The 21,516-nt window shown below is 35.9% G+C and overlaps 1 protein-coding gene across 1 annotated transcript; it reads left to right on the top strand.

The window, feature by feature from the left end:
• Nucleotides 1–2,388: 2,388 nt before the first annotated feature.
• LOC120011421 (protein LOW PHOTOSYNTHETIC EFFICIENCY 1, chloroplastic) lies at nt 2,389–5,998 on the top strand. Its single transcript, XM_038862529.1, has 3 exons — nt 2,389–2,697; nt 2,853–5,168; nt 5,359–5,998. Exon 2 carries the CDS (start codon nt 2,878–2,880, stop codon nt 5,152–5,154), a length of 2,277 nt encoding a protein of 758 aa, XP_038718457.1. The 5' UTR covers nt 2,389–2,697; nt 2,853–2,877; the 3' UTR covers nt 5,155–5,168; nt 5,359–5,998.
• The last annotated feature ends 15,518 nt before the right edge of the window (nt 5,999–21,516 follow it).

The following is a 21,516-nucleotide window of genomic DNA, read 5'->3' as shown; positions in this document are numbered from 1 at the left end:
AATCTTTTCAACCACCTTATGATCTGAAACTTCTTCCCCATACAGCTTCATTTGATTTACCAGCTCACTTAATTTATCAGAGTAGTCTTTAATTTGCTCTGATTCATGCATCTTCAATAACTCAAACTCCCTTTTTAGAGTTAAAAGTTTTTGCTGCCTTACTCTAGCATTGCCTTGGTATTCTTCCTGCAACTTCTCCCATGCTTTCTTTATACATTTAATACCAGCAACTCTAGTGAAAATAGTGTCATCTATGGCTGAGTGCAAGAAGGTCAAAGCTTTAAAGTTTTTTTGCTGTTTGTCATTGAAATCCTTCAATGCTTGAACAGTAGGATTCTCAGCAAGAGATGAAGGATCAAACCCTTCTTCAACCGAATTCCATAAACCATGAGCCATAAAGAAAGTTTCCATCTTTATTGCCCAAAGATCATAATTTACTCCTTTAAAGACAGCAGGTGAAGGTAATGAAGACTGAGACATGATTCAGGCTAAACAAAGGAACTTACTTTTGCAAGACTTTAACAACCTTCTCCTGGAACCTCTTCTGCAACTTACAGGTCCACCAAGAAGCTCTGCTCCGATACCAGATGTTAGGATCAGGAATCCAAGAAACCAAGCTAGGTAGCTGCAATTTTACCTTGACAGAACAGCAAAAAACACACTTCTCTTTTCTGCAGTAGTAGAGAAGAAGACACTCGAAAACACTTTTTTTCTTGTACACTTTTACATCACCGAGCTAATCTCTTACAAAAGAGAAGCTCTAGCTTTTTTACATAACAAAAATACATCCAGCCATACAAGTGGCAAGATCACAACCATCCAACACAAAAATATAAAAATAACATTACATTAGTCAACAAGTCTAAGACAAAACAACTTAAATACTTAGTCTCTAAACCAAACACAGTTCCTAACAATAACCAGACCCAATTTCCACATCTCTTAGGAAAGGTTTCTTGTAAACAATTTAGGTCCGCCCACCTGGATCAAATATCAGCATATTCTCCACAACCCATCCAACTAGTTTTTGATGTAGGTCATTTATTTCACCACCATCTTCTTCACAACCCTCAGGCTCAGGTAAGACATAAAATTTTCTCCTTTTTTTATCAACCAAGAAAGCTTTAACCACAATTTTATTCGGTAGGATAACCATATCAGCCAATGTAAATGAATTTATGCTTTCTTTGCCATTAACTTCTCTACCAAGAAAATCATAAGTGGACAAAGATTCATGCTTTGAATTTAAAATTGATACCTCTTTTGTTGTCCCACCCTCAACTTTCTCTCCAATTTTTGTGTCTGGAGTGCTAAGGATTTGTTCACTGCCTTCTGGCTCCTCCACCACGCAAGCAATAACAATACCTTCTTGTCCCTTATTGGCTTGATCTCCATTCTCGATTTCTTTGGAAAACGCTTCCTTCACATCTTTACGCGTTACCTCCTTGTTTCTCATCTTCAATTTCTAGCCTGAGTTTTTCTTGAATACAAACACTCTGAATCTTCAGCTTCTGCATGGCCTTTACGAACAAATCGAACTTCTGAGATAGAATTTGAAGTTGTTGTGCAGTTTTTGCAGCTTCATTTGCCATAGCATCCCATTTAGTGTGATTGAATGTGCCCATAGTACTTGCTCTTCCTACAATTGAAGTCACTGTGACGTTAGTAGCCTCATGGGTACAAAATTGGGAGAGATATTCACGTTCATTCATGTAAGAAGACTTCCTCGTTCAGAGTGAACTATAACTATCCCATCTTGAGTTTTCATATCCGTAGATACGATTATAATGGCCAAAGCCATGTGGATCGTGAACACTACGACTCCATGTGTTCATTTTGCTTCGATACCAAGTTGATGCAAACAACACTGATAATCACAACCAGAATAGAACTTGCAGGCGAATCACACTAGCTTTTGAGAATCACTCTCTGATATTTTATTGAACAAGGAATCACTCCTTAATAAGAAACTTTCTTAACATCAAAATATGATACCAATAACAAAGACAATGCATAACTTAAATAGTAAAGGAAAGATGTTTGCGTAACTCTCTTATGAAAAGCAATCACGCTGCATTCAAGTTGCTGTCATAGTGGCTAAACTTTAGCCATCAATCGCCCACTCATTAATTCATTTGACTTGTCCTGATTGCTTGTTGATTAATTCATTTGACTTGTCCTGATTGCTTGTTGATCACATAAAGCCATGCTTGATTCACGCCATATTTGTTACACCTATTATTTCTTAAATATCCATATTCCATCAATTTTAGTATGTGACATTGTGAGGTCATGGATATGCTATATCATCAGGATTTGTATACGACTCTTGGTGATAAACCGAGTGATGTTTCTGAGGATATTTGGGACGTATTCCCATGCATGAAGCGTCGCCTTCTATACTTCCACTCTATGAGGTGGATGTTAGTTGCGGTAGACTGGTAGGACTACTGGCCCGTTATAAATTTATTTCAGATCCTTACGGCCCATTAAAGTGCGTTTATTAGCATCAGAGTTCGGCCCATGGACCATTAGGCCATTTTATCATCACTTCAATTCGGCTGTCTGTACCTCTCGTTTCTTTTCCGTAGATGAATGGCTGGAAGGATACCACACGGCACGCAGAGAAAACACAAAAGCGAAAACCCACCTCATAAATCCTCTCAAATATCCAAAATCTCTATGCGGCAATTCAAGGTATGAATGCTTGTTCCTTTTTGTTTATTTGAAGCTCGGTAGATTGTTATTCACAAATCACTAGTCCTTCTCGTTGCGTCTCCTGTACAGAGGAAGAGTAGACAGTAAATACTGCAGCGAATCTAAGAAAGTAACATGTTATCTTGTGTACTTAGTGGGTTCGGGTGAATTCCGTACAAAATGCAATCTGTGAGCATCTGGCCATCCGAAGCTGTGTTGTGTTTGGTGCCCAAAGTGGACTTAGAATCTGGGTCTCCTAGTTTTTCAATCACAAAATGGAGGAGAAAGAGATGGGATCTTTTTCACCCTGTTTTCAACTGTAGTAGTAATGGTGTTCTATTGGTTTCTAGCATTTCAAGGTCTTGTAGGAGAGAGGTCTCTTGTGGGAGTCTAAAATTCGATATTAATTGCGGGTTTTTATCTGGATATTCCCAACAAAAGTTGTTTGGTTCTTCAGTTGCTTTGGTTTGGGCACAGGACCAGCAAGCAATTGGACAAGTGTTTTCTGGAGAAGATACAAATTTTGTGAATGGGATTTCACTAAAGAGTGGAGATGATGATACTGATAGTGTTGATTTAATCTGTGTGGAAGGTAGTAATGATGCTAGTGATGAAGAGAATAGTAGAGGAGCTTCTGAGAGTGAAGATGAATTTGGACAGGAAAACAATTTGAGGGTCGATGTTCGTGCATTGGCAAGGAGTTTATGGTTTGCTAAAACTGCTGATGATGTGGAAGAGGTCCTCAAGGATAAGAGAGAACTTCCTCTTCAAGTGCACTGTTCAATGATTAGTGGTTTTGGAAGAGACAGGAGAATGGAACCTGCACTGGCTCTTGTTGAGTGGCTTAAGAGAAAGAAGAAAGAAATAGATGGTACTACAGGGCCCAATGCTTTTGTATATAATAGTTTATTGGGTGCTTTAAAACAATCCCAAAGATTTGCAGAAGTAGAGAAAGTTATGAATGACATGGCTTTGGAAGGAATTGTTCCTAATATTGTAACTTATAATACATTGATGATTATTAATGTAGAGAAGGGAGAACCAGCCCAGGCCCTTAGTATTATTGAGGAAATCCAGAAGAAAGGCCTCATACCCTCAGCGGCTACATATTCAAATGCATTGTTGGCTTATCGAAGAATGGAAGATGGGTATGGAGCTCTTCAGTTTTTTGTTGAATTTAGAGAGAAGTATATAAAAGGTGAGATTGGAAAACATCCAGACGAAGATTGGGAAAATGAGTTTGTTAAACTTGAGAACTTCACGATGCGTATTTGCTACCAAGTGATGCGACAGTGGCTCGTGAAGCGAGAAAACCTAAGCTCTGACGTTCTGAAACTTCTGACCGATATGGATAACGTTGGGCTTCAATTTGCTCGGCCAGAACATGAGCGCCTTGTGTGGGCTTGTACCCGTGAAGACCATTATGTTGTCGCAAAAGAATTGTATCGGAGGATTAGAGAAAGGCACTCGGAAATCAGTTTATCTGTCTGCAACCATGTGATTTGGTTAATGGGAAAGGCTAAGAAGTGGTGGGCTGCCTTGGAGATATATGAGGATTTGTTGGACAAGGGGCCCAAACCGAATAACTTGTCATATGAATTGATTATCTCTCAATTTAACATTTTACTTACTGCCGCTAGGGAGAGAGGAATTTGGAGATGGGGCATTAGACTGCTGAACAAAATGGAAGCGAAAGGCCTTAAACCCAGAAGTAGGGAGTGGAATGCAGTTCTTGTTGCCTGTTCTAAAGCTTCTGAAACTACTGCTGCTGTGCAGATATTTACGAGAATGGTGGAACAAGGGGAAAAACCAACTATTATTTCCTATGGGGCATTGCTTAGTGCCCTTGAAAAGGGTAGACTCTATGATGAGGCTGTTGGGGTGTGGAAGCACATGCTTAAGGTGGGTGTTAAACCAAACTTGTATGCTTGCACAACTATGGCTTCAGTGTTCACCGGGCAAGGAAACTTTAGGATGGTAGATACTATTATTGATGAGATGGTCTCTTCTGGCATTGGACCAACTGTTGTCACATACAATGCAATTATCAGCGGCTGTGCTCGAAATTGCATGGGCGGTGCTGCATATGAATGGTTTCACCGCATGAAAGTTAATAACATCTCGCCAAATGAGATTACTTATGAGATGCTGATTGAGGCTCTTTCAAAGGATGGTAAACCAAGGCTTGCATACGAATTGTATTTGAGGGCTCAGAATGAGGGCCTTAACCTTTCCTCGAAGGCTTTTGATGCAATCATACAATCCTCTGAAGAACAATCCGCTTCTATTGATGTCAGTGCTCTAGGACCGAGGCCCTCGGACAAAAAGAAGAAAGTTAAAATCCGAAAAACTTTGACCGAGTTCTGCAATCTAGCTGATGTTCCAAGGAGAAGTAAACCATTTGATAGAAAGGAAGTTTACTCCCCGCAGATAGAGACAAATGAGAAGAATTCTTGACGATGTCGATAAAGGTGAAGAATTTTTATCAATATCTGTATTCCTTTTTTATAGAGCAAGTTAATCAAATGAATTATTCTATTTTGCAAGTTCTTTCTTCTCCTTTCTATTTGATTTTCACTTGAAGCACTTTATGCAGTTCAAGCACATTCTTTTCACTTTCTGCAAATGCTATAATTTGTAGTATTTTTTTACACTTGACAGTTGCATCAAGAAGAAAATAACAGTACTAAGTTTCAGCCGGCCTAGAGTTGTAGACGTAGCAATAACAACTCATTAGACCAGAACGATGAATCAAAAACAAAACAGGCCAAAAGCAAGTAAGCAATGTATCCGGCACCTTGGCTTTGAAGGTATAATGTGTTTGTTCCAGCCCATTATACTTCTATTTAGCTAAACTGATTTTGAGCTGAGCTTGGTATGTTTAGATGTCCCTTTTTCTTCTCCAACTTATCTAGAAGGAAAAAAAACATTGGTTAGAATGAATTCTTGTAGTTGGAGGACCCATGATTTTTCATGTTAATATTCTGGGAGTATTTGAGGAGACAGAGGCAATACACTTCTTGTAGATTGACTGGTGGAACTCCACGCACACTTAGCGAACATGTGGTAAAGTTGCACTAGTGTAACATAGAGGTCATATGTTCAAGTCGTGTATGGGAGTAAGGTATATGTACATATGGTCTTCCCACTGCGGGGAAATTGTGGTATTATTTAAAGTATTTGAAAATTTGAAATATATACTTTTGGTTTTGGTATTTTTCCATCAAAATTTAGTTGAGTAGTAAGTAGATTGTATTTTATGGTTGATTGAAAGATGTTTATAAAGATGCTGTCTACAATAGAGAAACCAATGATTTGGTGTGCTTGTAGACTGCCTTATCTCTCAATGTTGGGAGAGTATAACCCATAACCATGTCCCTTTGGTCCTCTCTTGCACCATATTGAATCTCAAGCATTCACATGTGTTCTTCAAATCAAGAATTACTAGATTTTGCCCTAATTTAAATTCTGAGTATCCTACCACTGTATCAATAGATCCTTAGTATCAACACCTACTAAAGGAATCTAATTTCTATGCCATCTTGATTAAACTATGTTTTCTTATTGTAAGGTCATTGCCATTATTAGGATTTGAATCACCGGTTGGGAACGACAAGAGGGATTTATTTTTCATTTTCTTTGTGAGGGTTTAAATCTCCTCCCCTTATATTGTAGGGGTAAAAGACTCATTGGTTTTATACCCTCAATTTTAATAAAGAAGACAGAATTGAAGGTTAAGCGCAAGTTCAACTATGTATCCAAAAATATGGTTACATGGTTTTTGGGAAAAAGAATCGAATTGGCCCGAGAACTTTGATGGTTGGGTTAAGCCCCTAAACTTTATTTTGGGTCAGACAACCTCTTGAATTATGAAGAATGATGTTTGTTACCCCTTCGTCATGTTTTCCATCCAAATTCGCTAATTTGGCAAGATTTTTTCATTAAATGTTTAACATGTTGTTGACATGGATGCCACATGTTTTGAACTAATAATACGTTGACATGTGTCATTTTTCAATTAAATTTATGCAATCTATAAAATTTATACAGTGTAAAAAAAAGTCATTGTAGTTGCAAAAATGGTCCATTTAAGCCCCTGTAGGTTGATCAAATGAGTCAAATAAACCCTCGTACAATTGAACACAATTCAACGAGGCCCTCACACATTGATAAAATGGTTCAAAGTGATCTGTAGAGAAAAAAGGGACAGAATTCCTTAATACAAACAAATCATCATAATTATCCAAACACATACTTCATATAACATCATCAAAAGGTCTTCAAACATTCTTCAAATATAGCATATCATCAAGTCTCTGTTTTCCTTGGCCAGTTGCTCCACCAGCGGAAGCTTGAGTCCTCTTTAAATGACCATGTGTAAATTGATATATACACAAGTCATTATTCACAAATCAACATTGAACATGAAAATGTATTTTATACGATAGACTTACATTGAGAATTGATCTGCGAGTGTCTAGATTGATGTAAAGACCATGTCTACATCTATTTGGCTCATTTTTACTTAAGTGAATATCACGCCTAGTCATGATAGAATAATTGCCCAATGTCTCCTTAAATTCTTCATTGATATCGAAATACATGCCAAATTCAAAGTTAGGAATACCTTTACGTTTTTGGTATGATGGAAACTTGCTTTTACTCGTAGCTCCAGTAGCATTGCCTTCAACCACATCTTGAGTAATCGGGTACTTATCATCCTCTGATCCTTCATTGTCACTTTTTGCAAAAATGCAAAATCCCTCCAACCCTTCTTTTGTCTCGCATCAATCTCTTCTTCATCTTCCTCTAACGAGTTGTCTTGATAGAAAACATCATCATCTACATCGATACTGGAATCAGTTGTGTTCCCATGATCTGAACTAGACATTGCACAATTGAGTTCTGCAAATATCACAACAGGTAAGAAATCGAAGTTTAGGGGAAACCATTAAAACCCCTAGATTTCACAAGCACTAAGAAATCGAACTAGACCTTTTTCAACCAATCAAGTTGGTATGAGAGAAATTAAACCGAAATCGCAACCAACCAAGATCGAGTCTTCTCTCTAGAAGGAGGGGACGAGATGAGAGGGGAAGATCTTAGGGGAGGAGGCGTCTGGGAGTGAAATGAGGTGTTTAACAAAATTAAGGATTTTAGGGTTTTGAAAGACACATCTTCCATGTTAGAAAAATATTGCCAAATCAACGAATTTGGATGGAAAATGTGATGAAGGGGTAACAGACATCATTCATCATAGTTCAGGGGTCTGTTTTACCCAAAATGAAGTTTAGGGACTTAATCGACCTAACCATCAAAGTTCAGGGGCCGATTCAATTTTTTCCCCATGCTTTTCTTTATTTTAACTAAAAATCTTTTATAAAGGATCTCTACTCTAACACTACTTCAACCACATCCTTTACTTTAGCTTCACATCTAATACTTTAATGAAAATGATATGTGGAACTCACCTAACTATCCATCGGATGACTGACTGGTAAACTCCTTGCCACATGAAAGACTCAGATACCAGGATGGACCAGTTGAGACTTAAACCAAGGCTTAGTGTGGGAAGATAGTGTTGCACACACTAGGCTGAGCAAGGCCCCATAGGACAAATTACGATAATGGAAACTGTCTCCTAGATTCAGGTTAACAACTAATCAAAAACCTATAAAACGAATAATTGTTAGTGTAAAAACAGTCTAGCCTCTGCCACATGTCACCAAGAGATTAGCCATCCTTGAAAAATTATGGGACCCATCTTGACATGTGTTGATTGATGTGTGCGGCTCTATTATGGTACAAATAAATACCTAAGGTTGGGATACTTACGACTACTGATATTTTGATATTAACATAAATAATTCATTAGAGGGAAAAGATGAGAGAGAACAAAATTTAATTTTTAGTCTTGGGATATGGATTTTATACCCCAAATTTAGGATATGCATGGTACTCATTTGACATGCTCTAAGCAAGTCCTGCATGTACAAATAATGAATCATTTACTTTCACTTTTCATTAACGAGTGGAGGATGCAATTCTTTTTTTTTACCTTAAAATATTTTAAAAAATGTCTATCGTGCTAAACCCTATTGATGTGTCTTAATTATGTCTCTTGCAAGTGCACAAGCTCAAAGAGCAAGGCAAGTATTTAGGGTGTCGGTCCACAAAAACTGTTTCAGGAATTTGTGAGAGTATGTCCAATTCACTCTCTGTTTAATCTCAATGATGGATCAAGATTGATTGTTTTTTATTTTGATTTTATAAACTAAATACTAATAATTAAATGTGTACAATGGAAATGATGTGATTTTTAATGGAAAAAGTGTAGAGTATTGAATCCACTATTAACATCTTAATTAGAAATATGAATTTACTTTAGGAAAACAATATATTTTTGTGATGAAATTATATTTTGCCTTCCAACCTCAATAATTTATCAAGAAAAACATGTAATTAAATACAAAGCATAACCGTATTTTATTGGCACGACTCATCTACACTAAACTAAGGTTATTCTAGGGTTATAGGCATGAATCGTCTTCTCTAAACATGAATTATATAATAATCCAATTACAAGGAACATAAAACTATTGTTTCACCATCACATCTATCACAATCAAGCATCTAAACGTGTATTTGAGTACAACCATCATTAGAAACAAGATTCAAAGAACAAGTCTCATGAAAACAAGATTCTAAGAATGAGTCTTCATGTGAAGATTGATGTAAAATCATAAACTAATTATCCAATGGATAATTCTCTAGGTAAAATAATTGTCACATATAAGATAGATTGAAATCCCAAGTAAACTCATGAAAACTAAGTTATTTGGCTAGTGGCTTCATCATATACTCTACAAACGAAGCTTACTTAGATGGAAAATGTAAGAATGATAAGGAAAGATGACGAAAACATAATGAAATGAAACTTCTTGCTTGTTATATCTTCCTCTTTACTTGATCTACTTAGTCTATTGAATCTACTACTCTCTACTACTATCTACTACTTATTTTTACACACAAACATCTCTTTATATAGAGAAAAGATTAAGAGGAGCAAGGGAACACAAATTGATGGAGATGTTGAAAGTTAATGCAAGTTGGTTGAAAAATTGATCTGCTACCATTCTCTCTGTTGTTGACCATATATGACTCTGATAGCGAATAAATCCAACTTTGTAGTAAACCATAAAGTTATAGGTTTGCTTCTTATCTTTCTGTGGTAGAATAAAATCAACTCATTTGGACAGTTAAGTAAAAAGTTATGATAAGAATACTATGGGATTTCATGATCGTCATCTTCATGGCACACCATAATTGACTATCTTCCGATGCGTTTCAGATATTTTCATAAGAATAAAAGTTTTAAGGCTTTATCTTAGATTTCCAAAGACATAAGAATCAGCCCACTCCAAGTTGGGAGTCCAAAGTTATGTGTCAAGTACAAAACTTGTGTCAAAGCTCACTTTGTAAGGAGTATTTCGGACCGAACCATTTGGATACCTTTGAAGCCCATGGATTACATCTACAATAAATAAATTACGTATTATAGATTATTATATTAATACACTTGGCAGAAAATACATTTATTATGTACAAAATAATAAATTCTCTAATTTCCAATAATATTCAACTTTAGTTAGAGATACTTGTCATATATGTTCCTTTAATCACATAAATTGTGTATACTTTTATGGCTTATCAAATACCCTCAACTAGTATTTTGTTTGTCCTCAAGTAAAAACTAACTAAAACTATTGTCGTAGGTAACACAATTGCATTAACATATGCAATAAGCCTTTACACCCCTAGGTGTCCCTAGTGGACGAGTTATAGTCTCATGAGGATTTATTAGAAAGATACCCACAAACATTCAGAAAATGGTTTAGTAAAATTGTCTCAAAATATATACAATCTCTCATATTCAAATGCTAAAAAATAAGATGGTCAAATAATTTTTATCACTTGAGTAAAACTGATTAGTCAATATAATCAAAATACTAACAACCATTAAAGATATCACTTTATACTCTAGCTCAAAGTGTGTGAATTATTTAGCCATTATAACCATAACCACAATTTCAGAATAAAATATGATCCAAATTTCTATCTGAAATATGTTTTGATTCAAATCTCACCAAGTGGCACTCATCAAATAAATCACTCTAAAATATGTGCAACTCTCAATGATATGTGAGTGAATATGATGATAGAAGAATAAATATCTCACATATAAAAGTATAGAATTGACATTGATGATTCAAATGATAAATATAATCTCATGGAAGAATATGAAATGTAAAGAATGATATACCCCACATATAATAATGTAGATGTTATATTAATATCCAAATCACCATTTCTCGAAATCAAATAGGACTTTTATTGGCACGTAATGTAGGGTAAGGAAAGAAAGGAAAATGATAAATATCAAGGGTAAAGGTGTTATGAAAAATGTTTTCAATAATAGTTTTGAGTGATTCAATCAAATATAATTTCATCTTCTCCTATGTAGCACAACTTAGGAATTTCTCACATTCACTTTCATCAATTTTTTTTGTAATACAACTTTGTTATGCTATACAAAACCATCACCATGTTATCTTCCCTTTACCAAATCCAACAAAATCATTCAATTCAATTGAATTTTCTTGAAGCACGAAGGAAAATTGGTAAAAGAAAGAAAACTTAATATTTTGGACCAAACCATTTGGATACTTTTGAAGCCCATGGATTACATCTACAATAAATAAATTATATATTATAGATGATTATATTAATACACTTAGCACAAAATACATTTGTTAGGTACAAAATAACAAATTCTCTAATTTCCAACAATAGTCAACATTTAGTTAGAGATAGTTGTCATATATGTTTCTTTAATCACATAGATTGTGTATACTTTTATGGCTTATCACCTACCACGTACGTGTGACACTTTGTCTCTATAGTTTTCACGCCTATGCAACATTTTCTACCTTCGTTTTTGATTTTGGGTTTCAACGAAAATCAAATGTTTTTCTGCCTTCATCTTTGTTGAAGTGAAGCTCTTCTGTGTGATTTAGAGTTTTTGATAAGTCATTGCACTTAACCCTCATTGTTTCTAGTCTTAAAATCAAACGATTCAGATGATGGTCGATCCAGATGCAACGAGTCCTAGTGAACCAAGCTTGAGAGTAGCTTCACTGGTGAGTGACTTATGCATGATCGAAACTAGTTCTGTGATTTTGGGCTTCTTTCAAGTTCTCTGAGAGTGTGTATTGGGTGAAATATGATTTTGTATTTTTAACTAGTAGTATAAGCATGTATATGAGCACTTTAACTTCAGGTTTTAAATGAGTTATGTGGGTTTAACCAGTTGTTTTGCATTTGTTTACTCACTTCAGTAAAGAATTAGGTGCAGGTTTTTTAGAACATATTTAGTCTAGCCCCTTGGTGTTTCTGACTTGTTTATAAGAGTATGGAGTTTAGCAAACTACATTCTTATTTAAAAGGGGTATTTCTTCCCTTTAATAAATAAATAAAAGTTAAGATGGGTGGTACTTGTTTTTCGACTTCTTCTTTGTAAATTATTTTTATGTTATTTATCAAAACTCTATTTGTTGCATCTGTGTGTAAATACTATTTATTTTCCTTTTCTTTCCACGGATTCTTCATGTGTGACCACTTGCTTCCTTTTCCTTTCCTTTTCAAGTACTTTTTTTTAACATAGATAGCTTAATTGCCACTTGCGATATTAATCCTCCAATGAGAGATGATGAGCAAATTGGAATACCTAAAATTGATATAGAGTTTGACACATTAGATAGTGCATATCAATTTTGGAAAGCTTACTCAAAAAAGATTGGTTTTGGTGTTAGAAAAGAGTACAACAATAATCGAAAAAACAAGAGTGTTGTTAGTCCATTGTTTGTGTGTCGCAAAGAAGATAAAAAAGAAAAAACAAGATGATGGTTACATGATCTGCCAAAGTTCATGTACGAAAACTAATTGCAATGCAAGGTTAAAGGTATTTTTAGATAAATAGAGAGTGAAATATACAGTGAATGAGTTTGTTGAGCAACATAATCACGAGTTACAACCTTAGACAATAGTTCACATTCTTAGATCACATAAAGAGCTTACTACGGCGCATGCATTAGTAATTGAATTGGCTTCTGATTCAGGGCTTACTCCTAAAGTAGCACAAGAATTAATGAGTAGGGAAGTTGGTGGTAGGGCTAAACTTGAGTTTGTTATTGAAGATCAAAAACGATATTTAAGATCTAGGAGTGAAAGAAATATGGCATATGGGGAGCTTGGTAGTATTTTTCTCATATTTTGCTTCTACAATCCTAAGTTTTACTATTCTCTATATCTTGACAATGATGACCAAGTTAATATTATATTCTGGGTTAATGCAAAAATAGTTGATGATTATGTTATTTTTGGTGATGTGGTAACTTTTGATACCAATTTGGTACTAATGAAGGGAGGTGGCCCTTAGCGTGTTTACTAAATATAATCATCATAAACATATAGTATTTTTTGTGGGTGCAGTTTTGTATGATGAGACTGTTAAATCTTTCAAGTGGTTTTTCAACACATTTGTAAATGCACATGGTGGTAAGTTGCCTCGTTCAATCTTTTACGGATGAAAACATTGCTATAGCAAATGCCCTATAGAGTGAGTGGCCAAAAGTATCTCATGGATTGTGCACTTGACACATTAACAAAATGTATTGAAACACCTTGGTTGTTACATAAGGAATAAGTCCCCATTTTAATAAGTGCATACACAAATATGAAGAAGTGGGGGAATTTGAGAATAAATGGAAGAAAACGCCAGATTCAAATGTGGACAAAAAACACTCTCAATATATGACAACACAACATCCCCTCACTTTCAAACTTTTTACAACTACAAGTCATCAAGTCATTGTTAATGTCACAAGAAACATTATATTCTTTCTCATTTTTCCAATGTAAAGAAACAATTTATACATGTGGGTCTTGTATGTCATTCTTCACTATATACGAATCATTAAAACCATACTTGTCTTTGAAGAGATGAAAAAAATCTAGGTGTACCTTTTCAAAACTTGTTTTAGTATTGGAGATTTGGAGAAACCTAACGAGGTACATTTTTTATCATTTAAAACTCGGCCTCTAACTCGTTAATTGCTTTTGTTCCACCACCCTATCAAAATGTTTAAAAAAATCACCAATGTTCAAAGTGATTTTCAAATAATCTTTCAAATCATTGTTTACACTTTCATACATTTGTGCGCGTCGGATGCCCAATGTGAATGAATTTTTCATATATGCCTTAGCCCATTTTTCCTTTTTCCCATATATGTGGATGTCAGTATAAAAGATTTTTTTCAAACAAACCAAGATTTTGAACCTTATTTCAAATTAATATCGGACTTGGAAGAAGGAAGTTTTTCCTGATGAAACTTCTAGGATACTCTTGAGGGATTCCATGTACTAATCCAACATTTGGCTAGTTTTTTTTGTTGATATTGATATGGTGATTTGCCAATTGGGTGACTGATTTGGTATCGTAAAATGTGCATATTTTAGTCCAATTTTATGAAGATTATAAGACTATAAACAGTGCAAGTTTTAATCCAATCAAGTTTTTTGGTAGATTTTAGGTTTGTAAATAGTGATAGAGATAACCAAAGATTGCAAGTTCGTTAATACAACTGGTGATGAAGATAAATATGGGGCACTAACATCCCACTGATATAGTTGATAATCACTACAGTTTAGCGTCAATTACATTGTAGTTACCTTTTGTATTTATCTCCTTTAAGTCTGTGATTTAGTTTCCTAATGTGTTAAGGAAATACTTCACACATACTTGTATATAATTAATGATATATGGTTAATATACAATACTGTGATTTTCACACAAATGGTTAAATCGTTTATGGTATTAGAGCCTTGCTGTCTAGAACAATCATTCTTCATCTAATCTTCATCTCTACCAATCCGTTTTCTTCATCATTATAACTTTCTCAATAAAACTGTCATACCCTCCATCACCAAAATCTAATCCAGGAATTTCTCAAGGAAGTCATGTGATAGTTACTTCTAACTCTTCAATTCCCTACCTCCATACCTATTACTGGGTACTTGATCTCGCTGAATTTCTCTTCCCAAACAATTGTTGGGAGTGATTCGAGCCCATCTCCAAACAATTGGGTGTTCGATTATGGTGCAACCAATCACATAACATCTATTCTTCAGGACCTGAACATACACTTCAACTATACCGGGGATGAAAACATAACGATTGACAATGGTAACACCCTTAATATTTCTCATATTGGTTCTTCATTACTTCACTCACCCACCAACACTTTTACACTTAATAATGTTCTATGTGCACTCTCCATTAAGAAGAATCTTATCTTTGTTTCTCAGTTTATAGGTTAAATCATACATCTATTGAATTTTATCCTAATCATTTTCTTGTGAAGGATTTGAGCACGGGGGCATTCTTGGCGCAAGGCCGAAGTAAGAACAATCTGTATGAATAGTCCACTCAACATCCCTCCTCTGAGTCTCTCAACCCATCTATCCACTTTGCTACATCATCCCAACTCTGGCACTAACGTCTTGGTCACCCGTCTGCTCCCATTCAAAAGAAGTTAATTGCCTATCAATTAATTCCTTCTACTAATTTAGCCTCTTTTGCTTACAATTCAGGTTTTGTAATAAGTCATAAACTTCCATTCAAGTTCTCTTCTGTTAATTGCGTAGCACCATTTGAATTACTTTATTCAGATGTTTGGGGTCTTGTTCCGGTTTCATCATTTGGTGGTTTTGGTTATTAAGTTATTTTTATCAATTATTACACCAAATATACATGGTTGTACCCTCTCATTTTGTACCAATTCAAAAAATTGAGTGAGATTTTTTTTTCCGATGAAGGTGGAGAATTTCAAGATCTCTCACACATACTACAAAAGCATGGCATACAACACCTTACATCTCCTCCCTATACCTCGGAACATATGGGATCCGCCAAAAGGAAACATCACCACATTGTTGAAACCGGTCTCACTCTTCTTCACCAAGCCTCTATCCCTTCCCAATTTTAGCCTTACGCCTTTCAAACCGCCACATATCTTATAAACAGAATGCCAATTTCGGCTCTCCACTTTGATACACCCTATCACAAACTCTTTCAATTTCATCCAAAGTATGGGAATCTTCCAGTTTTTGGGTGTTTATGCTATCCGTGGCTTTGTCCATACACTAAGCAGAAACTCAATCCTCGCTCGAACCCGTGTATCTTCCTTGGATATTCTATACCCCATCATGCTTATTACTGTTTTGATCCATCTCGAAACAAAATCTTTATCTCCCGACATGTTCTATTCATTGAAAATAAATTTTCATACCAAACATCCTCTTCACCAAATCCTTCCCAATCTTCCATTCCCAACTCCAATCCTGTATGGCAGTATATGACTCTTTGACATCCATTGATCCAAATCCAACCTCCACATCCTTGGTATCCCCAAACCTTCATTCCTCTTGATAATCAGTCTCTAGTACAATCTCACTCCTCTTCATCGGTTTTTACACCCTATAGTGACTTACCTTCTCATAAAGGTTCTACTACTCTCTCATGTCAGGATGCCGTCAGCTTGGATACCTCCCAGAAAAGCCCTACAACACTATTACCTGAGACATCTGCCTCCATCGTACCCGAACCCCATCCTTAATTAGTGACTGTACCACAACATCCCATGATAACCCGTTCTCTGCGAAACATTTTCAAACCCAAACACCCTTTCACTCTTACCACTTCTATCACCAACATCTCCTCTCCTGGAATCCCCGAAGCCACTTCCTACAAACAGGCAGCCAAACATCCTCATTGGCGTAGTGCCATGAAGGATGAATACCAGGCCCTTCTTTGCAACAACACTTGGTCCCTAGTTCCTTCGCAATCCATGCATAATATTATTGGGAGTAAATGGGTCAATAAAGTAAAAAAAAACCCCAATGGAACAAGTGTCCGCTACAAAGCTCGTCTTGTAGCTAGGGGCTTCCATCAACGTTCGGGCATTGATTTCATAAAAACTTTTAGCCCGGTCATTAAACTAGCCACTATACGTTTAATTCTCAGTCTAGCGGTGGCACATGGTTGGGTTTTAAAGCAATTGGATGTTAACAATGTATTTTTGCATGGCACTCTTTCTGACAATATTTATATGCAGCAACCACAGTGCTTTATCAGTCTTCAACTCCCGAACCATGTGTGCAAGTTACACAAGGCACCACATGCCTAATACAATAAACTTCACTAGTTCTTTCTTTCCCATGGATTCAAAAATTCACACTATGATACCTCTCTGTTCATATGTCACAGGACCACCTTCATCTTGTATCTTCTTATCTATGTGGATGATATTATTCTCACAGGTACCAACATTCAGGTTATTAGGGATATCACTGTGAAACTTACTAGTCGATTTTCTCTCAAAGAACTAGGTGACCTCCACTGTTTCTTGGGTGTTGAGGCGCATCGTAACAGTCTTGGCTTATTTCTCAGCTAGCAAAAATATGTCGTGGACCTCCTAAAAAAAAATATGCATCACTTCAAGGAAGTTTCTACTCCAATGTCGTCCACTGATTCCTTATGTCTATCGGATGGCTGTCCGCCACACGACCCCACTGAATTTCGCAGGGTTCTTGGCTCACTTCAGTACCTCTCACTTACTATATCGGATTTATCATTTGTAGTCAATAAATTGGTGCGGTTTATGCATAAACATATTGCCCGACGTCATTGGTTGGATGTCAAACGGATTGTGTGCTACTTAAATAGTACATCTCACTTTGGTTTATTTCTTTCCAAAAACAACTCTCGGTTACTTCAAGCCTTTGCGGATGGGGACTAGGGCTGATCTCTTTTCGAATCCGGTGTTCCATTCGCACGTGAAGCACATTGCGATAAATTTTCATTTTGTTTGTAATCAAATAGCCAAGAAAACTCTGCTTGTCTCTCATGTTCATTCCGTAGACCAATGTGCAAAATCCTTGGCGAAACCACTTCCTCGGCAATTGTTCTTGCACTATCGGTCCACGCTTCGCGTCCTTCTCGGACCCTTGCGCTTGCGGGGGCATGATAGAGATAAATTCAAAGATTGCAAGTCCACTAATACAGCTGGTGATGGAGATAATACAGGACACTAACATCCCACTAACATAGTTGATGATCACTATAGTTTAGTGTCAATTATATTATAGTTACCTTTTGTATTTATTTCCTTTAAGTTTGTGATTTAGTTTTCTAATGTGTTAAAGGAAACACTTCACACATACTTGTATATAATTGATGATATACTACTAATATAACACACTGTGATTTTCACACAAACGTTTAAATCGTTTAAATAGTGTAGATTTTAATCCAGTCCATGTTTTTGTAGGTTTTAAGTTTATTAAAAGTACATATTTTAATTCAATTATTTTGTAGATTTTAAGTTTGTAATACATGCAGAATTTAATCCATTTATTGGGGTATTTTGTTTAATTTTTAAAAGGTAAAAAAATAATGGGACTGTCAGATCTGACAGTGCAAAACACTGAACCGATTCAGTGTGCACCATCCCCCCCCCCCTTGGGGTATTTTGTTTAATTTTTAAAAGGTAAAAAAATAATGGGACTGTCAGATCTGACAGTGTAAAACACGGAACCGGTTCAGTGTGCACCATCCCCCCCCCCCAAATCCACAGTGGACCTAGTAAAGCACGGAATTTTTAGACATAATGATCCACAATTAAACATAAGATAAGATTTTCTCATTTGGGATATCATATAAGACTTTGTTCCGACTATCCCATCCCACACACCCTACATAATTATCAGGTCACTTGGACCATACAACAAGAAATCATGTTTTTTGCGACGGAATATATTTTGTCACAAATTACAATATTTGTGATGGAAACGAGTTTGAAATTTTATAATCTTTTGCGATGGAAAAATTCCATTTCAAATACATTCCGTCACAATAAATTAGTGACGGAAATTAGTGATGGAATACATATTCCATCGCTACAAAGTGCGATGAAATTAGTATTTTGTCGTTGTTAAAGAATGATAATTTTTTTATATTTTTTCTTGGCAATTTCGTTAATAAATAGATAATTAATTATAATCATGGTTTTTATTATTTTGTGTCCTATTATTGACCAGACCTGGTAGTTATTAAACTATGGTAAAGAGATTGTGTATCTATGAACCCTAATTGCATGCCATGAAATTGGGTAATACGAATGACATTTTCTTTAAATTATTTCATACAATAATTACATTTTTTAAGAAAAAAAGAAGTGGTCTAGATCTCCTCTTAAGAGCATCCACAGTGGGTAGTGTTTGGAGTGCTCCAAACAACACTTTATGGATAAGTGTAGAGCTAGATCCTCACAATCAAAGCAAAATGACTCTCGAAGAAAAACTAATTAATTTGCCCACACTCCTTATTTGGAGTACTCTCTAGTTGATGAATAGTGCCCTTATCGGACCCAAACACACCCCCATATGACACATGTATTTTCTTCTCACTTTTCCTTTTGTATTTTCTCTCTCCAGCCCCTCTTCTCCAGCCCTTTTAGAGTGCTTGACTTCTTTTTGGCATTGTGGGTGTATTGGAGTCAAACACTTGAGAAGCACAAGGTTTGAGACATAAGAAGTGTGTGCACAAGGTTTACCACTGTGGACGCTTAAGCGTTTTGAAACTCTGGCTTGTGTGTCAGGTGGTCAAGGATTCTTATTGGGTGCTTCCATGAGCACACGGATCACGGATATAAACTGTCGATTGACCTAAATATCTACAGTAGACATATCTTTTGTATCCTCTCCTCGTTAATCATTCCAATTGGGTCATTCGATGTGCGCACAGATCACATTTATAAAGCCTCTTAACGGTCCATAAGTAGACTCATCCACCGTTAGAATTAACTCGCCTCAATTTTTAATTTTAGGCAAAAAAAATTCAGAATTGCCCGCTTTGTCGATGTTTTCTAACCAACCCAAACAAACACAACTCTAAGAGCGTGTTTGGATTGAGGGATTTGGAGGGAAGGGAAAGGAAGAGAAATATAGTTTCTTTCCAATTCCCTTGTTTGGATAGTTTATTAAAAATTAAGGGGAGAGATTTGAGGGGATTTGGGAGGAAGATTTCATTAAAATTTTGTTAAAATTCTCTCTCCAAAATGGAGTCATTTGGAGGGAAGAGATTACTAATTAAGTCATTTGTAAGTTAAATATCTATTTTACCCTTGTACATAATATTTTAACATAAAAATAACGATAAATTAGTAAATTAAACAAATTTTCTTTCCTTCTTTTTTTTATCTATCCAAACATGGGAGAGGGAAAAATAGTCCCCCTTCCCCTCCCTTCCCTTCTCTCCCCCTCCCCTCCCCTCTCTTCCCTTCCCCCCAAATCCCTCAATCCAAACACACGCTAAGAGAGATCAGGAAGTACTAGAAGAGCACTGAAAATGTCAACCCTGATAGAGCACCAAGTTAGGGATCTTGGAATCTCGTCACATACACAAGTCAACTGTATCATTGTGATATCTTTGTGATTGAAATCATTGTAATTTACATTATATAGTTTCCTAACTAGGAGATTTAGAGTGTGTTTGGTATAAATGTTTTCCAATTGTTTTCTGTTTTCAATTTCTAGAAAATAGAAAACGTTATGGAAAACGCGTTTGGTTGATGGATTTAGAAAACAAGGAAAATGAAAATAATTAGAAAATAGAAAACTTGTCGAACTTGGACTTCTGCAGAGGTCTAAAACTTTATCCAGAATTCTTGAAACTCAAGTAAGGCTTATGTAGCTTGATGAATTATTATATATGTACTTGTGCGTCCGTCAGTCTTGCACAACTGTTACTTTTATGAAGTTGACTTTTTAATTCTATCCTGCTCGTTATATGCTTAACTAACTGCTTATGAAGAAAACCTCCAAAAGAAAAATCTTTATAGATAGTGTTTAGTAGTATTTTTCAGCTTTGAAAGTTGTGGTCATTATCATTAAGAGTGTAAGGAAGAAACTTTTGCTGCAATTCGCCAATTTTTTCCCTATTTTGGAGTGACCAACCTTTACCCAGTATTGTGGATGTCAACTTGTTTATGGTGGAGAATTTGGAAAGGAATGGTTGTGGCAAGACTTTTATTTGAAGAGATATATATGTATAATTAGTTCTTTGATACTTTTTTCTGCTACCCACTATTGTTCTTGTTTATTGGGAATTTCTAGCATATGGTGAGATACTATTGCTATGAAAAGTAATATGGTGAGATACTATTATCATTAACTACCATAGATTAATTATGATTTTATTTTTGCTAGATCAATTTTATTTAGTTGACTCAGGGTACCCAAACATGCTAGGATATCTTGCCCCATATAGAGGTCAAAGATATCATTTACGTGACTACCGCGGACAAGGACGACCACGTGGTAAGGAGGAATTATTCAATTACAGACACTCTTCATGCCGCAACATCATAGAACGTTGCATTGGAGTACTAAAGGCGAGATTTTCTATTCTGAAGTTAATGTCAAACTACCCTATCAGGACACAAAGAAAAATTCCAGCTGCATGTTGTGCACTTCACAATTTCATACATCGAGAGCATGCTTTGGATAGTTTGTTTACTCAATACTCATCAGAGGTGATGCTAGTTGAGCAGGACGAAGCAGAGTCGAGCCAACGTACAGCAGTTATAGACTTTGATGTCACCCAAAATGCTCAAATGGGACTCGCTACAGATCAAATCA

Source organism: Tripterygium wilfordii, chromosome 12, assembly GCF_013401445.1.
Source record: "Tripterygium wilfordii isolate XIE 37 chromosome 12, ASM1340144v1, whole genome shotgun sequence".
Lineage (NCBI taxonomy): Eukaryota > Viridiplantae > Streptophyta > Magnoliopsida > Celastrales > Celastraceae > Tripterygium > Tripterygium wilfordii.
The sequence above is the reverse complement of the archived record's forward strand: the minus strand, read 5'-3'. Positions and strand labels throughout refer to the sequence as shown.